At 54.7% G+C, this 26,842-nt stretch overlaps 1 protein-coding gene across 7 annotated transcripts; it reads right to left on the reverse strand.

Annotated features, from left to right (window-relative positions):
• On the reverse strand, positions 1-26,207 carry UBXN11 (UBX domain protein 11). 7 transcript variants are annotated; one of them, XM_050791586.1, is made up of 16 exons: positions 26,069-26,176; positions 21,877-22,001; positions 21,638-21,743; positions 20,233-20,261; positions 19,469-19,567; positions 15,827-15,927; positions 15,285-15,339; positions 14,782-14,858; positions 11,996-12,122; positions 4,126-4,340; positions 3,772-3,849; positions 2,683-2,803; positions 2,461-2,564; positions 1,184-1,257; positions 969-1,109; positions 680-889 (listed from the first exon to the last, which is right to left on the reverse strand). In XM_050791586.1, the coding sequence occupies exons 3-16, from the start codon at positions 21,706-21,708 to the stop codon at positions 697-699; spliced, it is 1,485 nt and encodes a 494-aa protein (XP_050647543.1). In that variant the 5' UTR covers positions 21,709-21,743; positions 21,877-22,001; positions 26,069-26,176; the 3' UTR covers positions 680-696. The 7 variants fall into 7 exon arrangements, with proteins under 7 accessions (XP_050647577.1, XP_050647543.1, XP_050647534.1 ...); XM_050791577.1 differs by lacking the exon at positions 21,877-22,001 and having other exon boundaries at positions 26,069-26,186; XM_050791602.1 differs by lacking the exon at positions 19,469-19,567.
• Positions 26,208-26,842: the final 635 nt, after the last annotated feature.

The following is a 26,842-nucleotide window of genomic DNA, read 5'->3' on the forward strand; positions in this document are numbered from 1 at the left end:
GTGGGAAGGGTGGCTGAGCTGTTCTCATGGGACTGTCACCTCTGTGTTAGTGCATGTGTTTGGATATGTCTGGTACACACATACCTGTATGGATCAGTGGTTTCTGGAGAAGTCTGGGTGGGTCACCCTCCAGTTCACATGCATGTGGTGTCCATATCACGCTTGTTTGTGCCTTGGTGTGTACTGCACATTTGCATGCCTGTCAGTGAGTGTGGCCATCCCATGCACCTGTGTTGGAGCACAATAGCTAAGTATGAGTGTGTCATGGGAGGTGGGTACCCAGCTGCAGTTCTGCTAGTTTGGGGGCATGGGTCCAGTGGCAAAATGGCTTTGTGCAGTGTTGAGGTGTCCCCACAAGTTGGTGGGTCTGTGCCTGTGCCCTGGTATCTGCTGGCTGCACACTACACAGTGAGGCTCTGCTGTCCCAGCTGAGAATGTAAACCCAGCTGGGGCCAGCTCCTTCCCCCCACTGCATCCCTCCCTTCACAGGATCCACTTAGCCCTTCTTGGGAGAAAGAGGAACCTAGAAGACAAAGACCCAGCAGCCAGGCCCGCCAGCTGGGGCTCAAGTTACCAAGGGGCGGGTCGGCACCGCCCCCTCCCTGGACCAGCTGGTCCCAGGCCTTTCCTACATGCCTTGCAAGATGGCCCACCCCTGAGAGCCTGGCGGAGCAGCGGGTTGAGGGGGCGGGCGCTTTATTGGGGGCTGGGACTGGGGCCGGGACCGGGACTAGGACTGAAGTTCGGGCTGGAATTTGGGGCTCGGCGTGCCCGCAGCAGCAGTGCTGCTTTGGGCACGAGGCCTGCAGCCTGCAGCGTGAGTGCATCGTCCTGGTAGAGGGTGGGTGGGAATGTGCTGAAGATCTCAAAGGCAGAGGCATCCATGGCCCTGGGGACCAGGCAGAGCAGATCAGGCTGGGCAGTGAGGCCAAAGCCCCTCTGTGGTCCCAGCCCTGCCCTGTGCCCACCTGGCCTGCGCTAGCAGGGCTCGCACATCCCCAATGGTGTTATCAGGCTGCATCATCAGTAGGAAGGACTGTTCCCCATTCTCAGACTTGATGCGCAGCATGGAGAGCGGGGGTGCTGGCGTGTTGGGCGACTCCTGGCTCCTGCACAGCCCAGAGGCCATCAGCGCTCGGTGACCCAATGCCCCCAGGCCCTCACCTCCTCGTCCTGCCCTCACCTCTCTCGCTCAGCGGCCAAGGTGGGCGTCTCCACCACAATCTCCTGGATCCGGGCAGGCAATGGGCAGCAGTTCTGGAAGGTATCAATGGAGGGTGGACAGAGCCCTAGGCCCCATTTGAGTCATTCCCACAATCCTTAAAGGGACACATCCTTGACCAGGGACAGATGAGACCAGTGAGCAAAGCAGGAGGGGGTGTTCTGTATAAACCAAGGCCAGAGGAGAGGCAATGGAAGGGGAAGGAGGTTCTGGGAGGCAGCCCCATGGTTCCCCCCCAGGTAACCCCCGGTTTCGGTCTAATGGAGACAGAAACCCACACAGATGATGATCAGGCTGGAAGCCCACCCCAGCCTGGGGTCAGGGAAGGCTTCCCTCGGAAAATGACAACTGAGCTGTGACTGAAGGATGAGTGGGAGTCCTTAGAAATGGAATGGGTGCAGGGATATTCCAGACAGCATCAACAGAGATCCTGGGGTCAGGGAAAGCTTCCTAGAGGTGGTGACACATTTGGGCAACTGCCAGCATTATGTGTGGCTGAAGCTGGGGCTCAATTGGACTGGAAGGAATAGGTTGGTGTGAGGAGGGGCCTGGCAATATAGGACGGGCCTTGAGTGCCAGCATAAGGAACATGGCTTTATCTCAAGAACCACTGGAAGATATCAACAGGGAAGGCAGCCTGGAGGATGGTCAGCAGGGGCAGGAGTGGCAGTGGGAGGCAGCTGTCTGGGAGAGATACTCTGGACCCTAGACTAGGGTGGTGGGTGGTGGGAATCAGGAGAAGGGATGCATCTGGGAGAAGTTCTGGGGGTGGACAGACCAGACAGGACTTAGCAATGTGTGGGTGAGGGAGGCAGAGGAGGCCTGAGAAACTAAGGTTTGGTGCCTTTCACATGTGGACACCTAGGAAGAGAAGCAGGATAGGGGGCGAGGAGACAGAATGATGAGGGCTAAGGAGAATCTGAGGCAACCACGAAGGGAGTACCCAGTACTGAGCTGGATATTTTGGCCTAGACCTTGATGGGGTGGCCTGGGCCTTGGGCTCACCCCTGGCCTGGACTGACTTTAGTCCTCTTACAGCCAACCCACCTGCTTTCTAGGGCCCAGCCAGTGCCCTCATCAGCCTCACAGTTTCCAGGAGACAGTGGAGCAACAGCTCTGAGGGACTCATTAGGTGCCTCAAACTTGAGCCTCCAGATAAGACACTGTTCTGGCAGGCTGGACCAGGGCTGGTGCTAAAGTTCCCCCAAGAGGGCTGGGGGAGTTAGGGTTGGCCTCACCTGCAAGGTGTCCCTGATGGGGCCCCGGATGTCAATCACCTCGCCTTGCCGGATCACAAACTTGGGGAGCCTGTTCAGAAATTTCTCAGCAGTCATCCTGGAGCCTGCAGGGACAGCATTGGGAACCGGGGCCCAGGAAGGACTATGAGTGGTGATGGAGCCCCCCTGGAGTTTGTTCTGCAGTCCCCCGGCCCCCTGCCTCAACCTGGAGGCCAAACTCACCTGGGTGCTCCTCCGCCCTGTCCCAGGCCTTGTGCATCCGCTGCCGGCCCACCACACGGCCCTCGCCTGGAAAGGGGTCCAGCCCGTCCTCCAGGTAGACCTGATTGCGCAAGTCACTCACCTGGCAAGAAAGAAGGGTGACAGCAGTGGGCCCAGCTCTTCAGCCCTTGGCCCCACTTTCAGCCCTATCTGCCTAAACACAGGCCAAGGGTATGGTCTAATGCAACCCTCATTTTACATATGAGGAAAACCAGGCCTCAGGAGAGCCACAGTTCATACTGCTGTCATCTTCCTCGGCCCTGCTGCTCCTGCAAGCACCCCATCCAGGCCAGCTGAAGCTGCTGTACTGACACCCTCCTTGGAGACCCCCTCTCAGGAGCCTACCATGAAGGCAGAGTGTGAGGGGGTCAGGAGAGGACGAAGCCCCTGCTTTTTTCCAGTCTGCAGCACAAACTGCATCATCGTACATGGAACCTCACTTGCCTCATCAAGGCTCCGAGGCCCCCATTGTGGCACAAATGCCTTAAACACCCCCAGTCATGACTCATGCTGTTTCCTGAGCCCTGGTGACACATGCTGCCTCCCTGACACGCCCTCAGTGCGGCACTAACCCACCACCCTCTGGAACACGCAGCCTCACGGGCTCCGGTGGTGGCACCTACCCATGGGCCAGCTCTACCTTATGTCCTTGAGTCCCAACATCTGTCCCCTCTGTTTTGCATGTGGCTCACAGCACTGCCTCCCACCCTACCCAGATAGCTTCAGGAGACTTGGGGGATAGCCGGGTCACTTCTGCAGGGACCCCAGGTTGTCAAGGTGTCCTGAAAGTTGGGGAGGACTGGGAGGCAGTGGCCCTGCAGCCGAGGCTGTCTCCAGGGTGCCAGCAGAGGGCGCTGCCTGCTGCTCTGTTTCGGTCCTCCCTGCTCCCTTCCCAGCCCGGCTTCAGGCTTATCCTCCTGGAGGGCATCAAACTGGGGTCCCCCAGGGGGCACAGTGGCTTTCCCTCAGAATGGGAGGTGCCTGGGGAGGCTGTGTATCCTCACAGCCTCCAAAATCCCCAAAGGTGTGGTTTGAGGAACAGCTCATCACCTTAAAGGGGACCCCATTGGGGTACAGTCGCTGGAGCTCTGAGGGAAAGAAGCCATCCAATATGTCTCGGAGGCAGCGCTGCAAGGGGAGAGGAAAAGTGAGCGGGTGGCCTGGGCCTTGGACCCACCCTGCCCTGCCACTAGTCTGGATGGCAGGCCCTAGATCCAGGGTCACCCAGTGCTGCACTCTGGAAGCTGAGTCCCAGGCCTTGGGGGAGGGGCATCTGCAAGTCGTGTGTGGGCCTGGGTGCCCCATGGAGGGCAGGCTGGACCTGGGGTGAACTGACTCCATCATCCCCAACTAACAGTGGGCAGCAGGGGCATTAGAACACCAACCCCCCAACACCGCTCCTACCTGTGTGGAGGGATCGTAGAAGGGTTGGAAGGGCCCGTCGAACATCATGATGCCATTCCGGTAGAGCTTCAGTGGGATGGGCTCAAGGGTACGCAGCCGTGCCCCGCCGGGCACTGGTGTCACCTGGGTGTCACCCTCTACCACCAGCTCACTAAGATCCTGCAGGCTGGCCAGCAGCCTGTCAAAGTCCACCTCAGGGGGCGCCAATGAGTCCCCTGGCAAAGAGGACAGACACCTATGAGCCGCCTCCTGGCTGCCGTGTCCCTAGCAGCCCTAGTCTCTGTGGCTCCCTCCCAGGCTGGGCAGTGGTCTTAGTGTCTCCTCAACTGACTCCCTGGGGAAAAGGAAGGACAACACTAGATAGTAACAGCAGCTATATTCCTAAGAGCCAGCTTGGAACACGTACCCTGTCCATGTTTGCTACTGTGCCCAACTCCACCTTGCACACATGGTCCTTATGCCAACCCTGAGGCTTGAGGCAGGGGTATTTTTATTTATTTGAGACAGAGTTTCACTCTTGTTGCCCAGACTGGAGTGCAATGGCACAATCTTGGATCACCGCAACCTCCCCTCCTGGGTTCAAGTGATTCTCCTGTCTCAGCCTCCCAAGTAGCTGGGATTACATGTGCATGCCACCACACCCGGCTAATTTTTGTATTTTTAGTAGAGATGGGGTTTCATCATATTGGTCAGGCTGGTCTGGAACTCCTGACCTCAGGTGATCAGCCCGCCTCGGCCTCCCACAGTGCTGGGATTACAGGTGTGAGCCATCACGCCAGGCTGATGCAGGGGTTATTTAGCTCCATTTTACACATGAGGAAACAGGCCCACTGAGATGAAAAATGACTTGTCCCAAGCCAATTGGTGAGAGGAGGAACTGGGAAGGGAGTCGGGGCTGCCTCTCAAGTCTGTTTCCCCCACCCATCTCAGGAGAGGGAGGTCAGAAGAGGGACAGATGGCTCTTAGGGAGGATGTAGGGACAGCTGCTGGCCAGAACAGATATGGAACAGACCGTAGGTTGTGCAACTATTTCTGGGTCACAGACCCCTTTGAGAAGCTGACAAAGCTCTGTCCTCCTCTTCTGAAAAATGTGTGGCACATACAGCTGTGCACTGGCTTCGGGGGAGAATATGGAGTGGTGGGGCCAGCCATGACGGATAACAGAGCAGAAAAGTGGAGGACAGGTAGATGCTGGCTGGGGACAGACCAGGGGCCTGTTCTGTCATCTTTGATGGGACCTGGTCCCCAAGTAAGTCATCTGTTCGGGTGTGCCCTACAACACACCAGTAACTTTCGGGGCCTCGGAGAGGCTGTTTTTCACGGGACAGGCAGGCTGCGGCAGGATGTGGGTCAGGGCTCTGGGGACCCAATTCCTTTCCTCTCAGTGGTGCAGTGGCTGTACCAGGGAGGTGCAGATGTGCTTCCTGTTGCTTTTGCAGCAGGTGAAATGGTAGGCCCCAGCTGGCCTTCTCCTCTCCCCTACACTTCCTACCCCTGAAGGGGCTATACCTGCCCCCACCTCCTCCTGGGGTTCCCCCACAGTCCCTGAGATGCCCTGGAAAAACTCACCTAACAGAATGATACCAAGACATGATTTTAACAACTACTTTAAATACAAATAGGCAAACCTAAAAACAATAGCAGAATAGATAATCTCATACAATGCCTGCCTCAACCCTCTTTTTTTTTTTTTTTTTTTTCTGAGACAGGGTCTCCCTCTGTCACCCAAGCTGGAGTGCAGCGGCACGGTGATGACTCACTGCAACCGCGACCTTCCAGGTTCAACTGATCCTCCCACCTCGGCCTCCCAAGTAGCTGGGACCACAGGAAGCATCACCACACTCTGCTAATTAAAAAAAAAAAAAAATTTTAAGAGACGGGGTCTCGCTGTATTGCCAGGGCTCTGTCTTCTTTATAGATGGGGAAAGTGAGGCCCAGAAAGGTCAGATGACATGGCCTGATCAGACCAGACAGAGCCAGGAAGAGCACCAAATACACCAACTCCTAATTCAGTGTTCCTGTCACCTCCCAGGGCCAGGGGTTTTTCAGGCTGATGAACATGGGTGGTCGACATGGGATGGGGCCAGACCAGGGAGGATGCCGAGAAACGACAAAAGGGTAGAGAGAAGCTTGCCAAGAAAACAGCCCTGGCTTAAAGAAGTAAAAGCAGGTGGGCTAGGCAGATGCTGGATAGCACAGAGTGGAGAGAAGACCAGGGGCCAGGAAGAAGGAACTACAGCTCTGGGCAAACCAGCACTGACAGAATGAGACAGGAAGAGCTACCACAGCAGGGCCTTGTGAAGTCAGTGAGCCCCACCACCACCCCACAAGGGTTCAACTGAGGCCTGACCCATGGATGGAGAGAGGTGCAGTTGGGGATTCACACAGCAGGAGGAAGGTCAGAGGGCAAGTCCCAGGTCTGCCCTGAGCTAGCAGCAGAACTCAAATGGAAACGGCACTTCCTTTCTGAGCCACAGCTGTCCTTTCTGTGCAATGGGGAGATGATATGAACCCTGTGCTGCCTGCAAGATCCAGCTGGTGAACCTATCTAAATGATGGCCCTGTGCCAAATGCCAGGAGGCAGGCATCACTGTTCCTGTTTTACAGATAAGGAAATTGGGCCTTGTGAGGTGTCACACCCCAGATCATGCAGCTTGCAGGGCCCAAGTGACTCAGCCTCAGTGCTCAGTGATCTCCTAAGCTGCCTCTCAATACTGGTTCTTGGGAGGCTGCTTACTGGGGTCCCTTTTCCAAGGAGGGTGGCAACGCTGGGAGATCACTTCTGAGGCCTCGTCCAACTTTGAGAGCCCACAAGCGTATTAAAATGAGGAGAAGGGAGGTCAAGTCCAAGCTCTTTGGCCCAACTCCCAAGACCCTTACTTAGCACCCAGCCTCCCCAGCCTCTCCTCAACATGCCCCCCGCCTTGCGCTCTGGTGGGCACTGCAGGGCACTTCTGAGCTCTGTAACCCTGGGCCTCTATGGGCCTCAGCTTCCTCTTCTGTACAATGAGGACAATAAAAGTTGCCACACTTCACAGGGCTGCTGTGAGGCTTGGAGGAAGTGTTTGGCAGATGGTGGCTGTTGTTGTCCCTAGCACCGCCTACTCATCGCTGGGCTCAAACTGTGCCTACTCACCCCCACCTCCTCCAAGAAGCCTTGCTAGGAGCCCCCCCACCTGCCTCGAGGCTGCATGCCTAGAGCCCTTGCGCCCACTCCCTTGGCCCTCGTCACAGGCTGCTGCTTTCTGCTTGCTTGTTTGCCTTCCAGCCATGCTGGGTACCCCTTGAGCTCAGGAGCATTGAGCCCTGGGCCTGGCCCAGAGTGACTGGGCCACTAGAAGCAGGGCTGGATCCTGCTGTCTAGCAATGTCTGAGCACCCGTGCTCTGCTAGACCCTACCAATCATGGTGATGCCCACGCCCAGGGTCCTGCCATCCTCAGGCTCAGACTCAAGTGAAGAAGACAGGGCGGCAAACGGTGACAATGGCATGTGTAAGTATCACTGTGGGGGCTGTGGAGCCCAGAAGAGGGCCAGACCCTGCCATGCTCAGTGGCAAGGTGGCAGGTCCCTCACTGCACAAGTGCCCATGGCACCCGGCAGCTCATGCAGTGCCACCCTCCATGTGCCTGCCCTTGACCCTCAGGCAAAGACAGCTGCAACGGGAAGTCGAACCGCTATTACCACACACCTGCAAGCCGAGCCCCGCTCTGGGGACTTTACTGCAGTCACTCGGCTCTGCAGAGGAGCCAGTGCAGGAAACGAGGCCCTGCGGGTCTGGCCACTGCCAGAGCACTCAACCAGCCTGTGGCCTGGCAGGACCTGAACTCAGGTCCCGCACCACCCTGTCCCCACCTCATCCTGTGCAGATAATTGTCCCAATGTGCTCTGATCATCCAAGCCTGGGCACACGGGCATCACAGTCAATCACATGCAGCTACACACACCTTGCCCATGTGCCAAGCACTGCGACATGCATGACAACAGCGAGGTGACAGTGGCTGTCAGAGTTTATTACCACATCCATTCCGTGGCCCTAGAAGCCCATCAGCACGACTGAGGAGGAAATGAACTCAGAGGGCGTCAGCAATCTGCCCATCTGGGGTCTGACCCGACCTGAACCCTGCCTCAGCCAGAGCCTTGAGCCCCTTCCCTCAAGCAGAACCTCCCCAGAGCAGCAGCACAGCCCACACAGGGCAGGCGGAGTTTGCTGGCAGAGGCTGGATTTGCCCTGAGCTTCAGAGGAGAGGGAAGCAAGCAAGGCGCTCTGTGGGGACAGGGCAGGAGCAAAGGCTGGAGGCAGAAGGGCAGGTGGGGAGGGGTCAAGCCGGTGGCTACGGGGATTGAAGGGCAGGCCTAGGGGCGAGTCATGCAGGCTGTGGAGTCAGAGGGTCTCCAACCCAGACTCAGGAGTGTGGGGCTTGAGAGGAAGGAGGGAGGCGTGCGGGGTGCTGGCAGGGAGAGGTGGAGGCATGGAGGGAGGCAGGGACTGCCTGGGGTAGGGGAAGTGGGGATCTCAGAGGGGGATGGGAGGGTGAGGATTCTCAGGGGAACAGGGAAGAAGTGAGGAGCTCAGAGATGCAGAGGGTTGGAGTGGGGGGAGTGAGAACCTCAGAGCTGACCAGAGCTCTCAGCCCCGAGGCCCAACACCTGGCCCCAGTGGCGTGTGACCGGACTGTCCCTTTCATGTCTCCGCGGACCCTGAAGCACCTGGCACAGCATCCTCTGTGACGCTGGCAGAGAGAGGGGAGAGTGAGCGATCCAGCCTGAGGCCAAGCCCCTTCATGGCCCCACCAGCCCTCCTCCCTAAGAGTCTCAGGCTCCAGAAAGTTTGATCATCCCCCCGGCTCGGTACAGACGGCCCTGGCTCACCCTCCATGGGCCTCCACCCCAGCGCCCGTAGGAGCCTCTCCAACAGAGGGAGAGCAGAGCAGTCAGCCGAGCATCAGGCCAGCGGGGGCCGGGCTGTGAGCCTGAGGCTCCTGGGCAGGAGCAGGTTGGCACCTGGGGAGAGAGGAATGGGGACGCAGGAGAGAGAGATGTCCCAGGAACAGAAGCTGCTAGCGATGAAAAACGTCATTCATCTGGCAGAAAGCGCCGAATCAAGGCCCCTCCCATGCTGAAAAAATTTAAAAAGCAAAAGAAGGAAGAGAACGTACAGAGGGGCCACATGTGTGGCCAGGGCCTCCAAGATGGAGGGCAGGGTTTTTCACAAGTTATTTTGACTGGAGGCACTCAGCGCACAACCAACCAAACAGGGCAGAGTAGGAATCCACAGAGCCGGGTCCAGAAACCGGTCATCTGGAAAGGAGCAAGGAGGTCCCCCTGGCCAGGAGGAAGGCTGCCCTGCAACAAGATGGCAGGCCTACCTGAAGCCTGTGTCCAGCCTGCCAGGCAGGGTCCAGGGTGCGGCACTTGTCAGCCTCTGGCCTAGACCCAGGATAGACATTTTTAGAGCACCTGCAGCCACCTGATAGGGCCTTACCTCTCACTCATGCCAGGGGTCCCTCGAGAACTCCCCCCACGACACCCCTATGATGTGCAGCATCACAGGGGCCGCACAGCCCCCAGCTTTGCTGTGTCCCAAATGGACTCGGCATCTTTCCCACAGCTGTGCTCCCTCGGGTCATCCCTGACTGCTCCAGTCGTCTCCCTCACGTAAAGACACCAAGGCCACAGATTCTACCTAAATCTCTCTGCCCATCCCTTCTCACCATCCCCACCCTCAAGCTGGGCATCATCTCATCTTCTGCCTCAGTGACCAACTGTCTTCCAGTGGGCTGTCAGCCTTAAGTCTTGCCCCTCTTCCCTGAATAATGAGGCCACAGACTCCTTAAGTGCCTCCCTTTACCCATCTGTGAAATGGAGTAACTCCTGGCCCCTGTCAAGGCTATGAAGATGCTGGCATGGCACAGTGGCTCACAACTGTAATCCCAGCACTTTGGGAGGCTGAGGCAGGAGGATCACTGGCATCCAGGAGTTCAAGACCAACCTTGGGAACGTAGCGAGACCTCGTCTCTACAAAAAATAAAGAAAATCAGCTGGGTGTGGTGGCACATGCCTGCAGTCCCAGCTACTCAGACAGCTGAGGTGGGAGGATCACTTGAGCCCAGGAGGTTGAGGCTGCAGTGAGCCATGATTGTGCCACTATACTCAGCCTAGGCAAAAGTGAGATCCTGCCTCAAAAAAAAAAAAAAGAGAGAAAGAAAAAGAAAAAAAAAAAGAAAATGCTTTGAAAGCTAGCTGCAAATGGCTGGGCGCGGTGGCTCACGCCTGTAATCCCAGCACTTTGGGAGGCTGAGGCGGGAAGATCACGAGGTCAGGAGTTCAAGACTAGCCTGACCAACATGGTGAAACGCTGTCTCTACTAAAAATACAAAAATTAGCCGGGTGTGGTGGTGGGTGCCTGTAATCCCAGCTACTCAGGAGGATCGCTTGAACCCAGGAAGCAGAGGTTGCAGTGAGCTGAAATTGTGCCACTGCACTCCAGCCTGGGCAACAGGGTGAGAATCCATCTCAAAAAAAAAAAGAAAGAAAAGAAAAGAAAGCTGCAAATGGCACAAAAATGGGAAGTGATTTTTTTTCAGAACAAGCAGTGAGGCCGTTGCACCCTGAGATTTGGGGGGATCCGGCCAGAGCCCAGGCCTAAACAGGAGGCAGGATTCTCATGTTTGGAGTCTGGGTTTTTACCTAGCAGGAAACAGGAAACCAAGAAGGTGCCGTCATCTTCCACATGGGCCCCGTGGAAGCTGTGCTCCTGTGACCACCCCTGCCCTCAGACTTTGGAAACAACAACGGCTGCGAGCGAGGCCAGAGCTAGGCACTCTGCGTTTAACTCATTTGCTCCTGGTAACTCCCAGGGAAGGAAAACACTCCTGTTTTGTTGATGAAGTGAACAGAGGTCACCTGCCCAAGTCACACCAGGGATACGAGGTGGGATCAAGTTGAGGGCGCAGGCGTGCCTGACTCTAGAGCCTGGAGAATCAACTTTTGGGTGACAATTCCCATTCTTTGAAGAGAATGGGCCTGGTTTTCAGAAATGGCCAGTTCTATGGACCCAAATCTGTGGGTCTACAGGAGGGGACTGTGGGAGGAATCCCTCTAGATATTAGCAGTCAAGTTAAAAATAAGACATGGTAGGCCGGGCGTGGTGGCTCTAGCCTATAATCCCAGCACTTTGGGAGGCCGGCAGATCAAGACGTCAGGAGTTAGAGACCAGCCTGGCCAACATGGTGAAACCCCGTCTCTACTAAAAATACAAAAATTAGCTGGGTGTGTTGGCGCACACCTGTAATCCTAGCTACTCAGGAGGTTGAGGCAGAAGAATTGCTTGAACCTGGGAGGCAGAGGTTGCAGTGAGCCAAGATCGTGCCACTGCACTCCAGTCTGGGTGACAGAGCGAGACTCCATCTCAAAAAAAAAAAAAAAAGACACAGTGGGGCCCACAGAACCAGGTGGGTTCCAAGGGCCATAAGTGAACCTGGAGAGGGAGGCCAAGCCTGAGAATTTGGGAGCAGCTTCCGGAACAGAAGGATTGCTTTTTTTTAAACAGCAACAGCTTCTAGAGTGGCATTTTGTAGACTATGTAACCAGAGGCAAATGAGGCCTTGCTACCTCTTGTATCTCTCGGTCTCTGACAGATGAGCGAGAGCAGAGTGGGGACCGGGGAGAAGCAGGCCAGCAGGTTAAGTGGTCAGTGATGGAGGCTGAGGCCAGTCCCGCATTGTGTCAGGTGCAAGGTGTGGGCTCTCAGGGCGACTCAAGTCAGGGGCCCAGGTATGAATGAGATGAGCCTCTGGGGAGCTGCCGGCCAGCAGCAAACTCGTGGAGAATTCCTTTTGAAGAGGGCCTGGGACAGACACCCTGCTCTACCTGGCTTCCAGAACTTCTTGGCTGTCATCCAGTCCCTCTCGCCATCCTCTGAGACTGTCTTGTGCTCTGAGTCCTCCTGGTCCATGGGCTCGCCCACCCACTGCAGGCCATAGTCACTGAGGAACCGCTGTGAGAAAGAAGCAGGAGACGCAGGGGCACCGTCAGCTCAGCCCCATCCCAGGGAAAGAGCGTCGTCCCAAAGCCCAGCCTCAGTCTGCAGGCGATGGGGCCCTCAGAGCTGACCCGACAGAGGGATGAGTGGGGGGATCTTGCCACTTCCTGGCTGTGACCTTGGAAAGCTGCTTCAGCCCCTAGAGCCTGAGATGACTCCTCTAATAAAATGGAGATGACAGTTCCTGCCACCTAAGCTTGTGAGGAGGGCTCAAGTAAGCTCACGCCTGCCAGTGCCCGGCCCACGCGAGGGCTTGGTAAGGTCGGCCTCCTTGCTGCAGGAACCATGTGGCCTGGCCCAAGTGTGAGGAGGAGGCAGGGCTGAGGGATGTGAACCATGTGCCAGCCTCCCTAGGGCTTGGCCACATGTCCCCTCTGCCACAGGAAACTTCTGGACTGTCTACACATCCACACCCCCACTTCTTTTCTCAAGCCACTCTAACCTGGCTCCATCGCCACACCTCTCTGAAACTGCTCAAGGTGCTGCCACCACCAACCTACCCGCTGCCAAGCGCACGGGCACGTTTCTGTCTTTATCTTTCACCATGTGCTAGTTTTCCTCCCATCTCCCGGGCTGTTCCTTTCCAGTTTCCTTCATCATTTCCCTTCCTATCCAACACCAACTCGTGAGGGCCCAGCTCCATCCACTTTCCTTCATCATTTCCCCTTCCTATCCAACACCAACTCGTGAGGGCCCAGCTCCATCCACACGCTCTCCCAAACATATACAACAGAACCCAAATTTGTATTTATGCAGATTTCACCCAAGCTCCAGACTCACATTTCCAACACTTGGTCTAATGGTCTACACTTGGATGTCTACACTTGGATGTCTAATGGTCATGGCTCCCGACCCCCTTTCAGACCTCTCCCCGCGCCAGGTTTTCCTGTCTCTGGAAATGGCACCCCCTCCACCTGAGAATCCTCTGTGGCCCATTCCTCCAGGATGACCCGCAAGGCCTGTGGTGTCCCCTCCAATGCAGCCTGGAACCCATCTGCTGGGCTCCATCTGCTGCCACCACCCTAGTTCAAGCCACCGTCATCTTTCTCCTGGACAATCCAGGGGCGGCGCCTGCCTTCCCCTGTCCTCTCCTCACCCGCACCACCCACCCCCACATAGCAGGGTGGTCTTTTCGTCACGCCACCTCTCAAACGGAAGCCTTCCAATGGCTTCCCATTTTTTTCAGGACAGGATCCAGTCAGCACCACGGGCGGCTCCAATGTGATGAGGGCCCTACGACCTCTTCTCTCTTCCCGTTCTTCTCCTTCCTCCACACAGCCACCGACCACAAGCCAAGTTATGTGGTGGGAAGTGGCACCTTTCCCCTCTAAACCTGGATCCTCTTACCCCACCCCCTCCTCATTCACCAGACATCATGCCCAATGTCACCCCCACAGGTGGTCCCCCAACTTGCGTCTGTGGTATCACCCATTTCATCAAGTCACAGCACTCTCTGTACTTCTGTACCTGTGTATTCATTTGTTCCCCTCCCCACAGACTGGCAGCCTCATGCAGGCAGGGACCATGTCTGTCTTGGTCATGCTCTGCCCCAGGCCTGCCCCAGGCAGATCCTCCAGACGAGGCTGTTAAATGAATGATGTGGTAACTGTGTGGCTGAGATGCCTGCAAGGGCAGTCATGCCCCTGCCCCGAGGCTCTGGCACAGCCCTCACCGCCTGTGGCTACTGCTCCGGGACAAGCCCAGGTATGAACAGCCTGGAGAGGGAAGGGCTCTCAGCTGCACCTGGAGGTTTGCTGCCAAGGTTTTAAATTAGATTGGGACTTTGGAATCCAATTCTGCGTGGAGAGGGAGAGAGGCTGAATCCCAGGAAGAACTTCTGGCAGGGCCCATGCGTGCCTGGGACCCTTCCCTGTGCCTGGTGTCCCTCTAGTTCCCTTGCTGTTTGAATGGCTATGTGAGTAGGGGAAAGAAAGGTGACTGGGGTCACTGAGTCCCCAGTGAGCAGAAGTCACAGCCAGAGGCAGCAAATTGCTTCAATTCAGTGCTAGGTCCTGGGTGCACAGTGACAAACAGGAGGAAACTGCTTCCTCCTTCGTGGAGTTCAGAATCCCACAAGGGAAGAGAGATGAGGCACTGAGAAAGCATGGGATGGAAAACCCGCCTAGGAGGCCCGGGGGATATGACTGAGGCCAGTAGAACTGGCCTGGGGGAGGTGGGGAAACATTTCAGTAGAGGGAACAGCAACAGCACCGCCCAACGCCCTGAGTTGGGAAGCAGCTCCATGTGGTCAAAGACCTGGAGGAAGGGCCTCGTGGCTGGAGAGGAGAGTGGTTCAAGATAACATGAAGAGGCACGCAGAGGCCGCGGCGAGGACTGTGCAATTCAGTCCAGTGGGAGCCATGAGGTCTGCTAAGCAGGGGAGAGGCACGTTCAGAGGGCCCAAAAGCAGGGCTGTGCCCCAACCCCAGACACCTCCTTGGCTCTTTAAATTCTGGGCCAGTCCTGGGTAGGGAAATGCAGGGCAGGGTCCCTGGCTGGGATGTGATGAGGAGAGGCCCAGAGAGGTGGGCTCTGACCGAGTTCCTAAGGAGCATGCCATGCAGAGCTGGGGACTGCTGGCTGCCCACATCCCCTGGGGCCGCACCTCTCTCACCTCCATCTCCCTGACCTGCCGCTGCAGCTGCACGCACAACGTCTCGAGTTCCTCCTGCCGCTGCAGGGCTGCCTCAGCTTCAGGGAAAGACAGGCTTCAGCTGCTCCAGCAAGACACTGCCAGGTCACCTCTGCCCTGAGCGTCATCTGAAGAAGCTGTTCTGGGGATCCCCCAAGAATTGCCTCTTGGCTCCCCACCTCTCTGGCCTCTCCCCTGACCCTGTGGCTGTGCCTTGATGGGCTCTAGGAGGCTGCCACTCCCCTCAGAGCCTCCTGTCCTCCACACTTCAGATGGGACTCAGTCCCATGTAGGAGGGCACGGAGTGACTTCAGCACCGTCCTGGATATGTTGCAGCCCCTCTGTGGGCTCAGCTGTCCAGACCCCACCAAGCAGTCAGCTTGATGCTCTTGATGCCAGAAGCCATTGTCTAAGCTTCCAGGAGCCCCAGGCCCAGGGGAGGTGCCTGACTGGGGGCGCAGGTCAGCCCTCCAAGAACCTCCTACCTGGGTGTGGCTGGAGGGTCTGCACCAGGTCCTCCAGGGCTGCTATCTTCCGATCCTATAGCGTAAGACACAGGGTGAGCACAGGGCCTGTGGTTCCCAGAGCCCTGCCTAAACTCCAGAGCTTTGCCTACGTTGGACGCTGGGGAACAGCAAGCCCCGGCCACCCTTTGGCACGGCCACTTGTCCTGGACCTCAGATAACCCTTGCAGTTCCTCTGAGGTGGGGAGAGGCACGGCCCACACCTGAGGACCCCCGCATCTGAGGGTGCCGCGCTCTGCTCAGCAGTCCGCTGTGTCACCCAGTCCAGTGGTCCACCAGCAGGACCACTGGGTCCTGCTCAGCTGAGGGGAAGAACCCCCAGCCTCTCGGTTCAGGTCACAGGGACCTAGATCAGGCCCAGGCCACACCTGGTCCTCAAACTGGGCAGGTCAGTCGGGGAGATGGTTCTAGAATCACCCGCCCTAGTCCAACTCCTGGCCTCCCCAGGCCAGTCCCTCCACCTCTCAGACTGGCCCCTGGCCCTCTCCCACCTGGGGCCCCACCTTGGACAGGATCTCATCAGTCTGGGCCTTCACCTGCTGCTCCAGGTCCCACAACTTCCTCGTCATGGAGGCCATCAGCTCCGAGTCATGGGATGCAGGGACTGCCAAGCACATAAAGTCTTTAGAGGCCAAGACCTAGAGCTGAGGATGAGTTGTCAGGGTGGAAGGAGGAGGACAGGGGTCCCAGGAATGGAAATGAAGGTACTGACAGCAGCTCCCACTGGCATCACAGGAACTGTTCTAAACCCTTCATGTAGATCAACCCCTGCAATCCTTGAAACACACCCAGGAGGTAAATGAACTGTTTAGGAAAGTGAGACACAGAGAGATCGAATAATTTGTCCAACATATACAAGGACGTGGTGTAACATATGGGCCACATCATCCTGAAGCATTGCCAAAAATTTCACCCTCAATCTAATCAAACCTCCAAATCTAGTGTCCAGTGGTAGGCAAAATGGCAGATAGAGGAGTGAGGCAACTACCCCACAGGCAAACTGCCAGATAAAGTCAGAATGCAGGGCATTGTAGAAAACAGTAGCCAGGGCCGGGCACGCGGTGGCTCATGCCTATATTCCCAGCACTTTGGGAGGCCGAGGCGGGAGGATCACCTGAGGTCAAGAGTTCAAGACCAGCCTGACCAACATGGAGAAACCCCGTCTCTACTAAAAAGTACAAAATTAGCCGGGCATGGTAACACATGCCTTGTAATCCCAGCTACTCGGGAGGCTGAGGCAGGAGAATCACTTGAATCTGGGAGGCGGAAGTTGCGGTGAGCCGAGATCACACCATTGCATTTCAGCCTGGGCAACAAGAGCAAAACTGCCTCAAAAAAAAAAGAAAGAAAGAAAGAAAGAAAAGAAAAGAAAAAAAGAAAACAGTAGCCAGGACTCTTCAAAATGTCCATGTCACTTTTAATCTTTGTGTTTTTTTAAGAGATGCAGTCTTGCTCTGTTGCCCAGGCTGGAGTGCAGTGGTGCAATCACAGCTCACTGCAGCCTCGGCCTCCTGGGCTCAAGTGATCCTCCCAAGTCAGCCTCCTGAGTAGCTGGGACTGCAGGCATGTGCCACCACACTCAAGAACATAATTGTTGAATCCAGATGGAGAACATATGGTATTCACTATATTATTATTTCAACTTTCCTGTATGCTTAAAATATTTTCAAAATAAAAAGTTTTACATCTGTGTAGTATGGGAAATAAAAGTTTTTATTAAAAAAGTATGAGAATGGGCCGGGTGCAGTGGCTCACGGCTGTAATCCCAGCACTTTGGGAGGCCGAGGCAGGTGGATCACTTGAAGTCAGGAGTCCAAAACCAGCCTGGCCAACATGGTGAAACTCTGTCTCTACTAAAAATACAAAAATCAGCCGGGCGTGGTGGCAGATGCCTGTCATCCCAGTTACTTGAGAATCACTTGAACCAAGGAGGCGGACGTTGCAGTGAGCCAAGATCGCACCACTGCACTCCAGCCTGGGTAACAGAGTGAGAGACTCTGTCTCAAAAAAAAAAATAAATAAAGTATGAAAACAGAAAAAAAGAAACATACAGGAAGAAGCAGGCCTTTTCCTTTTCTTCCCCTAGATACTGTCCTTTCTATGTATGAAACAGGAACCGCAGCCATCATCCTACAACCACATGAGGCTGCCGTGTCAAGGCAGGTTCAGTGAAAAGATGGAGAAACCTGAGCCCCCGATGATGTCCCTGAGTCACTGAATTAACACCCCTGGAGCTGCCTCTTTAGGACGTCTTTGCATGTGGAATAACAAAACTTCCTTAATGTTCTTGTTGGTTGAGGAAGGGTTTTCTTTGACTTATAGTTAAATGCATCTTAATTGACAAAGAAACATTTGGGAACTGTCTACACACGGAGTGCAGGTGAGCTCACTGGGGCACAGTGGACACAGAGGAGAGTCCAGGCCAGCGGAACAGCACATTGAAAAGCTGAGGGCCCGGGTGCGGTGGCTCACCCCCGTAATCCCAGCACTTTGGGAGGCCAAGGCGGGCAGTCACTTGAGACCAGGAGTTCGAGACCAGCCTGGGCAACATAGCAAAACCCTGTCTCTACTAAAAATACAAAAATGAGCCAGGCATGGTCAGGCATGGTGGTGTGTGCCTATAGTCCTGGCTACTTGAGAGGCTGAAGTGGGAGGACTGCTTGAGCCTGGCAGGTCGAGGCTGCAATAAGTACTGATTTGCACCACTGCACTCCAGCCTGGGCAACAGAGCAAGACGGTCTCAAAAACAAAACAAAACAAAAAACTGAGGGAAAAAAGGAGGTGGTAATGATAGCTAAGAGGCAGAGCCTAGAAGCAGACGGCAATGGGAGGCAGCAGCTTGGTGCCTAAGAGCTTGGTGGAGGTACTGAGAAGGAAGGAGCAGTGGACAGTAGAGGACGCTGCTGGCTGAGAAGTAAAATAAGACAGGCAAGTCCTCATCTACCTTGGTAAGGACAGATATTGACTGGGAGTGGGAGAGGAGGGGATGACAGGGGAAAGCAGGGAGAGGACACCTGGAGCTTTTTCAAAGAGAGAACCTGGTTGCCATGGTTACTACTGAAAGTGACCTGGCTGGGTACAGTGGCTCATGCCTGTAATCCCGGCACTTTGGGAGGCTGAGGCAGGAGGACTGATTGCGCCTGGGAGGCTGAGGTTGCAGTGAGCTGTGATCACACCACTGCACTCCAGCCTGGATGACAGAGCAAAACCCTGTCTCAAAAAAAAATAAAATAAAAAAGAAAGTTGACCCTAGTCAGGGTATAGGAGATCCTGGCTTTGTGATGAATTGGCTGCAGGACCTTAGGCCAGGCTCTTCCTGTCTCTTTTTCCACCTCAATCCCCTCTGCCGGTAAAATGGAGGGGGCCTGGTGGAGGATCATCAGGCCCTTCCCTGCGGCTGGCCTCCTTATGGGCAGCCACCACGCTGAGCACCCCATGTAACAAGCACTGGCCAGGGGCCTTCCACCGAGGAGCATCTCATCGAATCCTCCCAACACGCTGCCCTCGCTGTTCCCATGCCCACTTCACAGAGGAGGCCCCAAGAGACAGAGAGATGCAAAGTTGCTTGCTCAAGATACTACAGCTAGTGAGCTAGTGGAAAGTTCTAACCTCATCCCCGGCATCCCCAGATCCCGCCCAGCACTCTGCACAGCTCATCCCTGCCTGCCCATGTCTCCCCTTTTCTCGGACTTGCTAAATCCCCTCTCTGGGAAGCCACCCTGATCAGCTTCATCCCACTTTAGGTGCCTCCATGAGCTCAGCATTGCCACAGCCCTCTGCCAAGCTAAGTGGACTGTCCAGGCAACTTTGCGCCTTGCCAGAGCCCTGCAGAAGCAGGAGGCTGAGCTCTACCCTCAGGCTCTTTATCCCTCTCTGACCCTGAATCCTGAGCCCACTGATATCATACCTGGCAACTACAGCTACAGCCTGGCCTGGGGCTGGGGCTGGGCCAGGCCTCCTGAGCTAAGGGTGGGGCTTGTGTGGCTTTACGCAAAGCCAGGGCCCTGCCACCGTCAGCCAGGAGTGGGAGCAGCTTCCTCAGACCAAACAGGCGAGAGGAAGGGCCATGCCTCCCCAGGCCTTGCTCTTTCTCTGGGGCCCCCTCCTGCAGCCAGGACCCAGACCCTTCGGGCCTCTGCTCTCACCTTGCCGACTCACAGGGGCACCTATGCCGCCATAGCAGGAAGGGACTGAGATCTTTTCTTCTGAGCCACGCCCATCACTCAACATGTCCACCTCATCTTCTGCAGACAGGGATGCCCAGGTCATTGCTTTGGGGCCGAGGCCCAGAGGAAACTCACGCCCTGGGCCCTGGCCAGTGTGACGCAGCCTATGCAGTGTGCCCCAGGGAGTTTGAGGAGAGAGAATTCATAAGGCTGGGGAGCAAGGACCCAACCAGAATGGGGCTGTTCTTGTAGTTCTTCCAGTTCTGCTCCCAGAGGGACCTGCATAGCCAATGCCAATGCTATGGTGGGGTGTTGGGGGGTGGGGATCCAAAGGCCTGAGCTACAGGAGTCAGGGTGGCAATGTGTGCACAGGCCTCTTGGGAGAAACGGCTGTCATGCTGGAAGAGGCTGGAGGGGGAAGGCGGACTGGGATCCCGATCCCTGGGCTGGGTAATCTCTTGGCCCCCACGTGGTTTCCAGGCACACACTGGCCAGTCCCACAGTGGGTCAAGGGGTTCGAATGTGAGTGGCAACAACTGTGCCAAGGGTATGGGGCCTCCTAATCTGAGAGCTTCCAGGAGGGAAGCCCAGCCCTCAGAGAGGACAGTGTGGGAGCTGCAGATAACACAATGTAGGCCGCTGCTCCAGCTGACAAGGGCCTTGTGATTTCTCTCCATTGGCCCAACTGTAGGAGGTGCGAGCACATGAGAGGCGAAGAGGGCATGAGGGCAGGGCACACTTACCATCCCCGTAGATGCGGATTCCTCGCCTCCTGGAAACCCAGGCAGGAGGAAGGAAGAAATATAAGTTAGGGCCCCTGGAATGATACCAGGGATAAGGCTCTGGGCACCGGACTTCAGTCAAAGCTCAAAGAGATGGAAGCGGGGCCTCTACCTCCTGAGGACTTCCAGCCCCAAATCCCAGCCCCAGCCTGGGGTGAGACAAGGGACAGGCTTCAACATGACTCACTTTGCCCAGTGGAGAAGGATGGGGAAGGGGTGAAGAGCAGAGTCTTAGTGGGAAGACTACAAGGCTTGCAAAGCCCACGAGTTCAGCCCCAGCTCTGCTCTGCAAAGGCTGTGAGGCCTGTTGCTTAACCTCTCTGAATCTTCTAGGCCTTAGAATGACTCAAAGTGGGGCCAGGTGCAGTGGCTCACATCTAGAGTGCTGGTAATCCCAGCACTTTGGGAGGCCGAGGTGGGCAGATCACGAGATCAGGAGATGGAGACCATCCTGGCTAACACAGTGAGACTTGTCTCTACTAAAAATACAAAAAATTAGCCAGGCATTGGGGCACGCACCTGTAGTCCCAGCTACTGAGGCTGAAGTAGGAGAATCGCTTGAACCTGGGAGGCAGAGGATGCAGTGAGCTGAGATCATGCCACTGCAATCCACAGCCTGGGCAACAGAGCGAGACTTGCTCTCAAAAAAAAAAAAAAAAGGCCGGGCGTGGTGGCTCAAGCCTGTAATCCCAGCACTTTGGGAGGCCGAGACGGGTGGATCACGAGGTCAGGAGATCGAGACCATCCTGGCTAACACGGTGAAACCCCACCTCTACTAAAAAATACAAAAAACTAGCTGAGCGAGGTGGCAGGCGCCTGTAGTCCCAGCTACTCGGGAGGCTGAGGCAGGAGAATGGCATAAACCCGGGAGGCGGAGCTTGCAGTGAGCTGAGATCTGGCCACTGCACTCCAGCCTGGGCGACTGAGCGAGACTCTGTCTCAAAAAAAAAAAAAGACTCAAAGTGGTATTCCGAAAAGCAAGAAGGAAGAGAGGTAAAAAATGTTTTGAAAACATGAAAGTGCTAGACAGATGTAAAAGATTCCCTTTACTGAGAACCCCAAACAGGGCCTGGCCCAGGATACGTCCATACACCATCTGTGTTTGCAGAATTAATCAATGAACAGTGAATGAACAGATGGGATGCCAAGCCACTCCTCCAGGGCCCATACCTTATTAAAAGCACAACCCAGTTTATGCTCAGATCCAAAGCTGGGCACCCCAGAAGAAGGTATAAAGAAAAAGACAGTGGTCAGAGAAGGCTATGTGGCCCTTATTTGTATTCCCCAAGACACTAGGAGTCATTGTCCTCTGGCCATGGAAGGATGGAAGGCAGGGACAGAAAGACCCCTGAGGCTGGCTCCTTACCCAGGATTCACAGGCTCCGAGGGCAGGGGCACTTTCCGGGTCTTGCTAAGGGAGGCCAAAGGTGAGCTCATAGTTCTACTTCTAGAATCCAGCTGTCAGGAACTCCCTAGAGGAATGCAGGAAGTCAGCCCTTGGGGACAGAGGGGATGGACTCAGGGCTCCAATCCCAGGGGGTAGTCTGAAGTTTCCACATCCCTGGCTACTCTTCCTAATGGGAAGCACTGTCTAGGCTGCAGTACCTTTTGCCGCTTCCACTGTCCCCACAGAGGTTTCTGGAAGTTTCTGTTATCTGCCTGCTCCTCTGGGTATACGGCTCTCTGCTCTGAACTGTGAGACCTTTGGCCTGGTGGTTCTTGGGAAAGGACTGTGAGGGTGGATGGGATGCAGAAATGAGTCAGAAGCCTGGAACTTTCCCAAACTTAGAGTCTGAAAATGCTACCACCCAGGAGGCTGTCCGTCCATTAGCCAGCTGGGTGACACAAAGCCCAAGTGTCTCCTTCCCTTCCACCAGAAACCTGGTGCCACTACCAACATCTCAGAGCCAGAGAGGGCAACCCACAGGCAGGATTCAATCAAGACACAGTCTATGTGGGCCGGGCTCGGTGACTCACGCCTGTAATCCCAGCACTTTGGGAGGCCGAGGTGGGTGGATTGCCTGAGATCAGTGGTTTGAGACCAGCCTGTCCAACATGGTGAAATCCCGTCTCTACTAAAAATACAAAAATTAATTGGGCGTGGTGGCATGCACCTGTAGTCCCAGCTACCTGGGAGGCTGAGGCACGAGAATCTCTTGAACCCAGGAGGTGGGGAGGTTGCAATGAGACGAGACTGCGCCATTGCACTCCAACCCGGGCAACAAGAGCGAAACTCCATCTCAAAAAAAAAAAAAAAAAGACATAGTCCAGGTGACGCCAAGGTTAAGATGCCAGGTTTTGCCACTCACTGGAGTAACCCATCCTCAGTTTCTTTTAGTATAAAATGGGGGTAGTAACAGTACCGGCACAGGCAGTGTTCTGAGCAGATTCAGAGGTAACAGAGGTCTAGCCCAGCGCCAAGCTCAAAGCACTGAAAAATGTGAGTTGGGGCTGCTGCTGTTTTTGCTGTTGCTGCCACAGGAGGCACTCCCACATGTTAGTTTCCTTTCATTCCCTCTTCCTTCTGGAAAGAGGAGTGCACCTGAGGGACATAATCGAAGGCTACTACTCTATTCAGTAAATGACCTCAGGTGATCCACCCGCCTCGGCCTCGGGGGCCTCCCAAAATGCTGGGATTACAGGCATGAGCCACCGCACCTGGCCTGGATCAAATTTTTTAGGACAAATCCAAGCAAGCTCCACTTTGAAAATGTCTGGTTCTGGCCTCAACCCTACTTCTGAAGCCAGTCAGCAAGGGAATCCATGCTGCCTGGAGGCAGCCTCCAATGCCTTCACTGCAGAGTTTGAGAATCATGACCTGCCCCTTCCTTGGAAGGACCCCTCCTCAAGGATCAGGCCCAGAGTTTCTTCACCCCCACCCTGCCCCAGCCCCCTGCCCTGTCTGGGCAGCCTCATGGGTTGTATGGCCAAGTCTGAGAGCCCCTCATGGCTCCCTTCATTAGTTCCCATGTGCTCCAGAGAGATCTTCTTAAAACATAAAGCAGGCCAGGAGTGGTGGCTCATGCCTATAATTCCAGCATTTCTCACCTAGGGAAAAAAATTCAAAATTCTGGCCAGGCGTGGTGGCTCACGCCTGTAATCCCAGCACTTTGGGAGGCGGAGGAGGGTGGATCATCTGGGGTCAAGAGTTCAAGACCAGCCTGACCAACATGGCGAAACCTCATCTCTACTAAAAATACAAAAACTAGCCGGGCATGGTAGGGGGCACCTGTAATCCCGGCTACTCAGGAGGCTGAGGCAGGAGAATCGCTTGAACCCAGGAGGCGAAGGTTGCAGTGAGCAGAGATTGTGCCACTGCACTCCAGCCTGGGTGACAGAGCAAGACTCCATCTCAAAAAAAATTTCATAATTCCTTGATATAGGTGACCTGGTCCCTGCTTATGTCTCCTGACCTCATCTCCCATCTTGCCGCCTCCCACACTTGAGCCACCGGAACTGCTAGCAATATCTCAAATGCACTTGTATCCCGCCTGCCTCGACCTCAACCCCCCCACTCCCAGAATGGTCTCCCCACCCCTACCTGCACCCTTCCCTTGGCCAGCTAACTCTTCAGTTTGTTTTTCACTTATATTTTAGCTTTTTATTTGAAAGTTATTATAGATTCACAGGAAATTAGGAAAATAGTACAGAAAGATCCTTTGTATCCTCTACCCAGCTCCCCTCAACACATTTTTTTGTTTTGTTTTTTGAGATGGAGTTTCGCTCTGTCACCCAGGCTGGAGTGTAGTGGCGCGATCTCAGCTCACTGCAACCTCTGCCTCCTGGGTCCAAGTGATTCTCCTGCCTCAGTCTCCCAAGTAGCTGGGATTACAGGTGTATGCCACCACACCCAGCTAATTTTGTATTTTTAGTAGAGACAGGGTTTCACTATGTTGGCCAGGCTGGTCTCAAATGCTTGACCTCGTGAATCCACATACCTTGGCCTCCCATAGTGTTGGGATTACAGGCATGAGCCACTGTGCCCAGCCAATAGTTAGATTTTATATAACTACAGTATGATATTAAAATCAGGAATTGACATTTTTTCTACAGTTTGTATGTATAGTTCTATGCTGTTTGATCACATGGGTAGATTAAATCACATAGGTCAAGTTACATGGGTAACTACCACTGCAATCAAAATACAGAACTATTCTAGCCCCACCAAGATCTTCCGCATGGCCCTCTTTATAGTCACACCCATCCTGCACCCCTCCCCCAGCCCTAACCACTGGCAACCAGTACGTTATTTTCCATCTCTAATTTTCTTTTTATTTTCTTTCCTTTTTTCTTTTTTTTTTTTTTTTTGAGACAGAGTTTTGCTTTTGTTGCCCAGGCTGGAGTGCAATGGCGCGATCTCGGCTCACTGCAACCTCTGCCTCCCAGGTTCAAGCAATTCTCCTACCTCAGCCTCCCAAAGTGCTAGGATTACCGGCGTGAGCCACCGCGCCCGGCCCATCTCTATATTACTTCAAAAAAGTTACATAAATGTAATTATACAGTATGCAACCTTTTTCATAAAACAGCTTTGAGATATAATTCACATATTTCACCTTATTACAGTGTAAATTTAAGTTTTTAGTATATTCACAGAGCTGTACTACCATCACCACAATTTTAGAACATTTTCATCAGCCTAAAAAGACCTTGTACCCTCTAGCAGTCACCACTTACTCTCCAGCCCCCACCCCTTTTCCCAGCCAGTCTTAGGCAACCACAAATCTGCTTTCTGTTCTATAGACTTGCCCATACTGCACATTTCATATAAATGGAATATATACTAAAATATACTAAAAACGATTGAAATTTACACTTTAAAGGAGTGAAGTATGTAGTACGTGAATTATATCTCAATAAAGCTGTCACAGGGGGAAAAACAAAAGACAAAAAACTCCTAAACCAAATTCAACATCTTCGTCAAACTCACTTCCTCCCCTTCCCCCTTCTTAATGGGACCCCATCACCCAACCACAGCATTTTTTTCTCCTTCCTTCCCTCTTACGCCATCTTTCCTCTTACACCAAACCCTGCAGGTTAAACTGTCTCACACATAGCTGCCCCTTTCCATGCCCACTGTCAGCTATCCTAGTGGAACTCACTGCCCATTCTGGGAGCTGTCACGTGGCCCCCAACTGACTTCCCTACTTCCAGTGTCACTCCAGTCCAATCCAACACATTGTCTCCAGGTTAATCTCCCAGATTACAGGGGACCCTGAGGGCAAAGGCTGCATTTCCCCTTCCGTTTGGGGGGACTCCTGAGGGCAGGGGCGTGTCTCTTCCTCCTTCAGATTAGGGAGCCCTGAGGACAGAGTCGTCTACCTCCTTCACTTTGGGGCTTCCAAGGGCAGGACTGTGACTACCCCTCAGGCCAAAAGCTCCTTAACGCAGGGTTGTCACCCACTTCAGATCTGGCTGAGAGCAAAGCTGTGTACCATGCCTCTACATCTCTGGGACCAAACTCAGTGCTGTGGTTGACTCACAACATTCTTCTTCACACCTCCTCGGCCTAGCCGTCATCCCCAGGGCCCAGAGCTCTGGCGGGGACACGGTCCGGCCCGCAGCCAGCCGTCACTCCCTAATGCCCCCAGGACGCGTTTAGGGAGAGACGTCTATCACGACCTAACCCAGCCCTGGAAGCCGTGTCGCCTCCTTCCCCCTCCACGAGTAATCATGGTAAGCAGGGTCCCGAACCCCTCCTGTGGGAGCCGCGGAGCTCGCAGGCCCACGGGGCTCTAGGGGCTCGGGCTCCAGCCTGCGAGAGGACTCTAGGGGCAGAAAAGTCTTGGGCCAGACTCACCACGCAGGGCCGCTAGCCGTCCCGCAGCGCCGCCATCTTGTTGTCACGCGGTTTCCTAGGCGACCAGGACCCGTGCACTTCTCATTGGCTAGTTTGAGGGAGGCCTGAGCAACCTGCAGACAGCGAAGGTGGATACAGTCGCCTATGCTCGGATTCTATTGGCCCAAAGAGTCGGCATTCTTCGCGGGCGAATCCCAGAATGCACCGCTCTGAGCGGGCTCCAGGTCCGGGGATGGGGGAAGTTCGTTCATACCCACAGGTGCAGGAAGGAGGAACCTGGGATTAGGTTGCTGAAACTGCTGGAAGCCTCTGAACCTGAATGTGTGATCCCGACAGTGCCGCTATTTTGCTAAATTGATCTTGGGGGGAATTATCCCTCTTAGCTTATTTCCCCATATGATCAGTGTTGTAACACGAAGTACTATAATACTTAGCGGAGGCTGCTTTGAGGATGGATTGCAATGATGCAACTACTTAATAAATGTTTCTTAAATCTGAGTTTCTGTGATAATTCCTTGTCCAGATTGGCGCCCGGAAGGGAGGCCCAAATTCTATTTCCCTTGCGTAAAAGTTGGGTAAGACAATTTCCCCTCCCTGAGCCTCATCTGTAAAATTGTTGGATTAGACTCAGTCACCAAAGCAGCTAAAGGCAGTTAAGAGCACGAACTCTGGAATTAGGAGTCCTGGCTCCTGACTGTGTGTTCTTGGACACTTTATACACCTTAGTTTTTACATCTGTAAAACAGTGATAATACCCACCCCCACTGGGTTGCC

The sequence above is a fragment of the Macaca thibetana genome, chromosome 1 (assembly GCF_024542745.1).
Source record: "Macaca thibetana thibetana isolate TM-01 chromosome 1, ASM2454274v1, whole genome shotgun sequence".
In the NCBI taxonomy this organism is placed as follows: domain Eukaryota; kingdom Metazoa; phylum Chordata; class Mammalia; order Primates; family Cercopithecidae; genus Macaca; species Macaca thibetana.

Excerpts from the sequence above, each read along its gene's own strand:
- UBXN11 (XM_050791577.1), bottom strand. The coding sequence starts at position 21,708 with ATGAGCTCACCTTTGGCCTCCCTTAGCAAGACCCGGAAAGTGCCCCTG. Across the intron at positions 20,262-21,637 it reads TCGGAGCCTGTGAATCCTGG|GAGGCGAGGAATCCGCATCT; the intron begins GTAAGGAGCCAG and ends CTGGGTTTCCAG. Across the intron at positions 890-968 it reads GCCCTGCTAGCGCAGGCCAG|GGCCATGGATGCCTCTGCCT; the intron begins GTGGGCACAGGG and ends CCTGGTCCCCAG.